The 8,546-nt window shown below is 46.4% G+C and overlaps 1 protein-coding gene across 1 annotated transcript; it reads left to right on the top strand.

The window, feature by feature from the left end:
* Nucleotides 1-62: 62 nt before the first annotated feature.
* Nucleotides 63-3,935, top strand: LOC103771178 (protein phosphatase 1 regulatory subunit 15B-like; the record flags this gene model as incomplete). The annotated part of the gene is made up of 2 exons (XM_008938469.1): nt 63-954; nt 3,677-3,935. Coding segments are annotated over 2 exons (1,105 nt in total), but the record flags the coding sequence as incomplete, so codon positions are not given.
* Between the last annotated feature and the right edge of the window lie 4,611 nt (nt 3,936-8,546).

Below are 8,546 nucleotides of genomic sequence, written 5' to 3' on the forward strand. Positions count from 1 at the left end.
CCGAAGGTTGATTTGCTCCGCAGCAAGGGCTTGGCTCTTCTCCCGCGGTGGCATTTGGCGAGCGGTGGCCTGGCCGTGCCCGAGCCGGACCACGGCTATCACAGCCTGGAGGAGGAGCAGCACCAGCACAGGGGCGTTTCTCGAGGAGAGGACGGAGGACGGCGGCCCGAGGAGCCGAGCGAGGCGGGGAGGCAGCCTGGAGGTGAGCCCTTGGAGCAGGAGGGGGTCCGTAGCTCAGCTGAGAAGCGGGTACTTGAGGAGGAAGCTTTGAGTGAGGAGGAGGATGATGAAGACTCCGAAATAGAGCCAGACCTTCCAGTTTCAGCCCGACCTGCCTGTGCGAATAAATTAATAGACTATATCATAGGGGGAGTTTCTAGTGGGGAGGAGAGTGTGGATGATGAGGAAGACTGGGATGATGATGACGACGGGTTTGATAGCGAAGGGCTCCCCTCGGATTCAGACGCCGCCAGCCACGACGGGGAACGGCTTCATCTCTGGAATTCCTTCTACAGTTTGGATCCTTACAACCCTCAGAACTTCACAGCCACTATTCAGACCTCTTCCACCGATCCAGGAAAGGATATGTCGGAGGAGGAGGAGGAGGATTCTTCGTGGGCAGAGTCGTCCTCGGGGTCTTCTCACTCTAGTTCTGAAGAAGAGGACGAGTGGGACTGTAGCAGCGTGGACGAGGCAGAAAACTTGAAACTTTGGAACTCCTTCTGTACCTCAGATGATCCGTATAATCCTTTAAATTTTAAGGCAGCCTTTCAAACAGCAGAGAAAAAAGGGACGCCTGCTTTAAAAGGAGCAGAGAGGCCGAATTTGGTCACTGCTGAGCATAGTCATGTAGCTGTCTGCCGGGTGCAGCTGGAAGAGCAGAACTGTGGGACCACTGATGTGCAGGATGACATTATTTCTCCTGAGAGATGCAGAAGGACCAAGCGGAAAAAGGTAGATATTTTATTTCTGGCTTTGGGGAGGCTAAAAAATAACAATAATAAAACCAACCAAACAACAAACCTGTATTGGTTTGTGGGTGGGTGAGGTCACTCGTGCCAAAATTCCACAGTGGCAGGCAGGTCATGGCCCCGTGAGCTTATGGTCTAATTATTTGGCTGCAGTGTCTGCCTCGTCATTGACACGTGATGATAATTTTGGAATTCAGTGACGCGAGGCAGAGAATTTCTTCCGATGTCTTGACTGAACTTGAAAGCGAATTTTCCTTTTAAGAGGGGAGTTTTCAGTCTGTGTTGTAACTTTCTCGTCATCAGAGGAACAGAGGAGAACTGTGACCTAGGTTTTTCCTCTGGAAAGTACCAGTTTCTGTTGTTCATCACGCTGATAAAGTTTTTGCAGACTTTGCACGTGGTGTAACGGAGGCTTAAAGCATAGAGGAAGAATTTTAGGAGTTGGGACAAGCCTGCTGGAGTTCCACGTGCCTTTTGGAGCAGGAGGAATTTCTGTGGGTTAACACAACCCCAGCGTGCCACTGAAGTTTCAATACAAAGTCAGGAATACTCCCATTTCCATTTAAGTGACTATTATAATTCAGCATCTGTTTAGAAGAAAGGATGTAACCTGGGGCAGGGATTGTGAGCACAAACTGTGAGTGTAGTGTGGTTTTGAGGATTAAAAGACATTTAAAAGCTTCTTAAAAGCATTAAAAAAACTTTTATAGTATGTGTGCTAGGATTCAGATAAATAATAAAAGGCAATTTTATCCTCTTCTAAGTTAAAATCATCCTCTCGTAGGTTAAACAAAAACCCAGATTCATCCCCTTGTGGGTGAAAAAATTCAACCTCTCTGGGTTTTGTGCTGCTACAGATGTACAAAGTGGTTTTTCAGGTGCAGTGTTTGAGTCTTTCCTGGTTCCTCAGATTTGTGTGGGCCATACACTGGTGTAAGAAGCTGTGAAACCAGAAAACTTGTGTGCTGCTTGTTTATAAGTGTTTTTTACAGTGGAGAGATTGGTTTGCCCCCTTAATTGAGAGGCTGCCTTAGAGGTAACTGCATTCCTCGTTTTGCTAGGGCCAGTGGTTACAGACCTCCTGGTTCCCGGGGGGTAAACTGTTCCATTTTCATTTAAATAGGAAATACTCCAAGTTAAACAGTTCTTGCAGGAGCCCTTTGAGGTGGAGGCCTCTGAAGTGCCCCTGGGCCCTGCTGCCCCTTCACCCACCCCAGCTCCTGTCCCGCCGTAGGAATCTTTTCCCTCTGTGTCATCCGTTGATGAAAGATCGATGATGTAGATGCAATATTTAACACGACAGAGTCCAGTAATCGTGCCCAGGGGGGTTTCGACTGATGTAAAGAGGGTGTAAGGCTCGCAGGGGGCTGGGCTGATGTAACACCTCCGGCTGCTGGGAGGCAGGTGAGGTCTGGGAGGCAGAGCAGCAGCCACCGAGGCGTTCCCGGGGGCCCTCCAGTCCCCTGGCCTGCTCCAGCCTCTTCCCCACCTGGCAGCCTCTGGGCAAACAGTGGCAATTTTTGTGTTTGGAAAGACCTAAAAGCTGAGAGTGTTTTGTTTGGCCTCCAAGCCAGCCACGTGTGGGTTCTGGGGTCTGGTGACCCTGCTTCTGCCAGGAACTGGCTCTGCTTTGGGGTCACTGCACTGGAGGGAGATTGGGACTCTGGGTCCTCAGCTGCTGATTATTCCTGTAGATCATCTCTTCCAGAACCATTCAGGTTTTCTGTGAAGGTTGGAAAATGGCTCTACCACAAAACCAGCTTCACTCTACACACCCCACTGTGCTGGAGTGAACTGGGAGTGAAACTTGGCTTCTGGGTTAATCAAACCTAGGGACAAAACCTCTGTACCTGCCCAGGTATGTTTGTGACCCTCCAGAAGCATCTGTCAGCTCCTTAGTCCTGCAGTTCTGTGCAGCTAAATGAAAAGCAGCAGAGGAGGAGCCTGAAATAGTCTGGCTTGTCTTAGAGAGAGACTTAAATCCTTATTCTAGTAACAGTCTCAATACTGTCAAGCTTAGATCCTGAGCCTATAACTTCTTAAAATAACTTAATAGCTCTTAAAAATAGAATGAAAGTTTTCATATGTATTTTTAAGTGCCATGACTTGGATTCCATTTCCTTGCATGAGCTTCAATCATTGGAATGTGACACCAGCTCCAAACAGAAGGGCTTGTTCCAGTCACGTAGCCATGAGTGTTGCTTCCTTAGATGGAGCAGTGTGATTTCTTTTCCTGGAGCTGACTCACATGATTATTTACACTACAAAACTGATTTTTTTCCTTTTTTCATTATGTAACCTCCAGCAATCAGGTGTTGGCCAATAGCACATTCCCAGCCTGAAGTGAGGGTCCTGGTGTGTCCTCCTGCAGAACCTGCTGGAGCTGTGTGAGGTTACAGCCCAGCAGTGACATCCAGAGGGTTGTTACTTCACAGGGAACGTTGTGTGATGTACATCAACCTCATGAGGCCCTCCAGGAGCTCTGTAGGAACTTCAGAACCACTTTTTATAGAGCAGTTGGTCCTTTTACAGCTGAGGTGAAATACTCTGGCCTGGGTGGTCCATGGACTGATGGTGTCTCTGAAGCTTTGTGCTATTTTAGACATTGAATAATCTGTTTTAAAAAAATCTGTGCAAGGAACTATGAAGCTCCTTCCATGTGAGTTTTTGGCTAACATTTTGCCAAATGATTTCTCTTTTTCCAGGTGACCTTCCTTGAAAAAGTTACTGAGTATTACATAAGCAGCGAGGAGGATCGGAAGGGGCCCTGGGAGGAGCTTGCACGAGATGGCTGCAGGTTCCAGAAACGTATCCAGGAAACAGAAGAAGCCATAGGACACTGCTTCACAACAGAGCATAGACAAAGAGTATTTAACAGACTCCAGGAAACCTCCTACGAGAGGCTTGATCTCTTCTAGCACCTTAAAAGATGTGGTAGTGTGACCCTAAGCACTCACGGTGGTCTTCAAGAAGTGGCAGCTGCATGTGCTCTTTTGAAATGGGGAGAGATTTGGGAGTTTTAACACTTCTTTCCCAGTTTGATATTCAGCCAACAAATACACCCATGTCCCTTTTTGATAGCTAGACAAAACCTTCCCAGTCTCATGGAGGGTAAGGGGGTGTAACTGCATTCCTTTTGAGTAACACTTGAGAAGTGGACTGCTTTAGGTTAAATCCATTCCAAAATTGCCTTGTCTGCCCTACGTGGAGAAGTGGTGACTCTTAAGTTGGATTTTTTGCACTTTGAAAAAGCAAAACCTATTTTGAAGGAAATATTTATGAGGTTCAGAACCTAGTTATTGCAGTTTTGATTTAAAGTTTCTAGAGGGGTATTGGCCACGTTCTCATGGTTCTCAGTTCTCTCTTAACTTGGACTAAAGTCTCAAAATTTCGTTAGCTAATAAACTAACTTCACTGTGCAAAGCAGATAGTTTATTCCTTCCTTTCAAGATCCCAGTTTTGGATGTAATGAAGTGTTTTGAGTGTTTATGTGCTTCTTGGATGTCTCTATTGCAGCCTAGCACACTGAGGGCTCCAGGGCAGCTCTGGTGCACTACAACCCCTTTGATTTGACTTGATTTAGTAACACCTTTACCCAGTACTGCTTGTGCACCAAACCTCATTGGTGAAAGGCCTCAGCCCAATTAGTAATTAAAGCTTCAGGGCTTTTTGGAAGCTCTGGCTGCTAGTTTGAATTCAGGTGGCCATGCACAGGGAACTAGCCTCTAGTTCTGAAGTTAATCTTAGAGTAACTTTGTTGTAATTCTGCTCTCTGAGGGTGGATGGAAGGGGGGGATTGTTCATGTTTCTTGTATCCAGTGTGCTTGTTCTGGTAGTTGACAGGAGGATTATCTTGGACGTGGGCAAATCTAAGGGTACAAATCACCCTGTTCTTTACCAAAAGCCAGTATTAGCACCTCTCTGCATCAGCACTTCTGTCCATCTTCTCCCAAAACAAACATTTCAAGTTGGGGGTGTGAAAGTCGAGGTCCTCAGTGGAAGGAAAACACTCCTTATTTATTTATTCCTAACTTACAATGTTTAATTGTTGTTTCAGTCCAAAAAGCACCGTTCGGGTACGTGTGTGGACCTGAGGGATGTTGTGTGGCTGCTGCCCAAGCAGGTATGAGGTGGTGTGAGGGAATAAAAACCAAACATCAAAGAATGCTCTTTGAATTGAAAAATTACTTTTCTCTGCTACATGTTGGAAGTGGTAGGATCATGAAATTTAGAGGGTTTGCTGAGCTGCAGTAGAGTTGTCAAGTAAACTTAAAATACAGCTAAAACTCAAGCAGCTACTTGGAAGCAATGCAGCAATTTTCATCCTCATGGCATTTAAGGAAAAAAAAAAAAGACTCTCCTTCCCTCCCAAAAGATTATTTTAGTTGTGAAATCATAATTCTAAGTATGATTTTAAATCCTGTGAAATAACTTAAATTGCTAGGAGTTCACTTTCCTGTGTCCTACGTGATTCAAATTTGATTTAAATTGAATTTGATCTTTTGTTTAGGAAAAAAACAGGAGGGCGTGAAATAAATTGCTAGGAGTTCACTTTCCTACGTGATTCAAATTTGATTTAAATTGAATTTGATTTTTTGTTTAGGAAAAAAAAGGAGGGCTGAGAAATGGAGAACTGGAGAAACAGAGAATTTGTTGATTTGTGGGACAAGTGTGATTGATGAGGTGAAAATGCTGCTCATTGCTCTTGGGAAAAGATACATATATACACACACTACAGTCATTTTTCCATGACTCTCCCAGTTTCTTCAGTCTTGGAGAATTTGGTGCTTCAGTTCCTCTGGACAGCTCACTGGGTTTCCTGGTGCTTGGCAGAGCTTCAGCGTGGTGTGAATCCACACCTGCAAATACTGCAGAGCCTGGAAACAGCCACAGCTGGGAGTGAACAGAACTGACAGACTGGTTGTCAGCTTAAAAACTACTTCCAAGGTGCTTCTGATATTGGAAGAATTCCTTTTTTCCTGCTTGGGTGAGCTTCTCCCTCCTCAGACCTTGTGTTTTCAGCATATCCAGGGTGAGGTGACAGGGAATTAACACTAAACTCCTCACCTAACTCAACCTCAGCTTGGCCATCACCATTTTCCCCTCTAACACCCCTTGAAATGGTCCTACAGGATGTGTAAGTGCTTGGAGGGAGAGTAAAAACCACGCTTGTTGAACTTTAAATCAAAACTGTAATTCTCAGATTTTATTTTTGTATAATTTAGAGAAAGTTAGAAAACCTTCAGCGTTGGCTTTATACAGATTTTAATTGATTTGTGTCGAGTTTGTTGGGTTTTTATATCTAAAGTTATATTTCTGTACATAATAAAACTATTCAGAACTAATCTGTAAATTGTAATAAAGATATTTGCAAGATAATGGCAAATTGTTTTCCTTGGAAAGAGCTGATGGGAGGTGCTTCGCTGAGCTCTGCACCCACACTTGAGCTTGAGGAGAATATTTAGTGGGTTTTCATCACCTTTGATGCTTCAGAGGAGGTTGTGGTGACTCAGAAGCAGGCGCCATCCCCTGTGAGTCTCCTGAACCAGGACCTTTGTAATCACAAGGTCCTGGTGGAGGTTTTAAATTAAAACACAAAGTGTGTCAGTGCAATTAGTTGCATTCCAATGAGGTGTTGTCGTGTGATGTTGATGTTCTGCTGCTGGAACTGAAGCTGAGGGTGGAGATCTGGGCTTGGTTTGTGGAGCTAAATGCAAACAGTGCATGGTTTTGAAGGTGTTTTGGGGATTTTTAAAAGTATTTTCAGGCTTAGCACTGAAACTGGCTTGAGGTGTCATGTGTGAAGTGACTTGAAGGTGCCAAAGGTCTGATGTTTCTTCCAGCAAAGATCCAGGAGGTTTCCCTGTGTTTTTGCTGTGTGGTGCTGGCCTATCATGCACTGAAGGATTTGTCCTGTGTTTATTTTTCAGTGGATGGGAGTAAAGTGTTTGGCAGGGAGCTGGGAACACCCCAGAGGTGGCAGCACCCAGAGGCACCTCATCCTGCTCAGCCCTGTCCAGTCCTCCTGAGTCAGAGTGGAACCCCTCCAGGGATGGGCACTCCACCCTGGGCAGCCCTCCAGGGGAAGAAATTGTTCTTCAGCCCCAGCCTCAACCTCCCCTGCTGCAAGGAGCTGTGGAGTAAAGCTGCCTGGAGTGGTCTGAGGCACAAACCAGTTTTTCCAGGGGTTCCCAGGGGCTTGCTGGGGAAGGAGGGTGGCCTGGATGGGTGGGAGAACTGCTGAAGAACTTCCTCTGGAGATCCTGGTCATGGGTTTCACTGGATTGGGATGTGCTCATGGCATAGGAATCTCTGGAATGACTCCAGGGGTCAGGGGTTGCTCACAGCTTTTCTATAGTGACATTTTGGGGTCATTTTATTCCAAGTTACTTAGTTTGTGCCTTCAAGTGCTGCTCAGAGCCCAGTACCAGACTGGGGCCATATCCTGTGTGCTCTGTGTTCCACCCTGTGCCTCTTCCTTTCCTTGGCAGCTCTAAACCATCTTTTGTTTCTGGGAGAGTATTATGGGGAGAAAACTGGTGGGCTAAGGAAAAATACTGTGTGAAATTCCTGGAATACTCTGAAAAAAGTGAATGAACCTGAGTGAAGGATTCCCTGAAGAGGGAATCTAGTAATGATGGGGTTTTTTTAATGATTTTTGGAAGTCATACCCACCTGCTCTGCTGGTTCTAAAATCTGCCTTAAAAATGAACGTTGTTGTTTCTGTGAAATAGCTTAAAAGAACACAGTTAGTGTGCAGAAAGCTTCTCTGGCAGCACATCCAGATGCCATCTGGAATGTAGAAATCCTGCTGGGCTTGGTTTGTTCTACCAGCACTGAGCCTGCAGTTGGAGAATTTATCTGTTGGAGCAGAGCTGTTCTTGCTCTGGTGGCTGCATCTTCTCCCTGGGCCTCAGGAACCTGTTTGTCAGCAAAGCACGTGGGGAGTCCATAAGCTGCTATTTCTGTCCCTGCTGCTGACATGCTGGTTTTTGGGGTGGGTGGTGCTGGGAGCTGGGGCAGCCCCACAAACCCACGTTTCTTCTGCAGGAGAACTCCATCCCCACGGGATCCCAGCTCCAGGGAGAGCCTGCTGCTCTTCCCTCCTCCAGGCTGGGATCCCAGCCAAGGGTTAGCTCAGCCTGAGGGGGGAAATGATGCCCATTAGTCTGGGGGGTAAGAGGAATTAGAGCCCATTAGGAGCTGGAGTCCATCTGTCCCTCTGCTCCTGCTGGTGAGGAGCTCTGGCTCTGTAGCTGCCCCAGCTGGAGGAGCTCCTTGGGTTTTTGTTGCTTTCTTGGTCTGTTTTCAGGATGGCACGTGGGCTGCCTTCTCTGTTCTCTCAGGTGTGTTGCTTCTCTCCCCAAAAAATAAGTAGATAACCCAGCAAAGCCCTGCTGCCTGTAGAAATGTGCTGTGTGGGATACCCAGCTCTGGGTTCCAGGCTTTGAAGTGGCTGTGGGAAAAGTCCTTCTCAGCACAGCTCACTGGTTCAAGGGACAAACCCAGTGTGCACCAGGTAGTGCAAGGACACGTGGAATAGTTTGGGTTGGAAGGATGTCATTGAAATCTCCC

Source organism: Merops nubicus, unplaced genomic scaffold (assembly GCF_000691845.1).
Source record: "Merops nubicus isolate BGI_N331 unplaced genomic scaffold, ASM69184v1 scaffold31234, whole genome shotgun sequence".
NCBI lineage: Eukaryota > Metazoa > Chordata > Aves > Coraciiformes > Meropidae > Merops > Merops nubicus.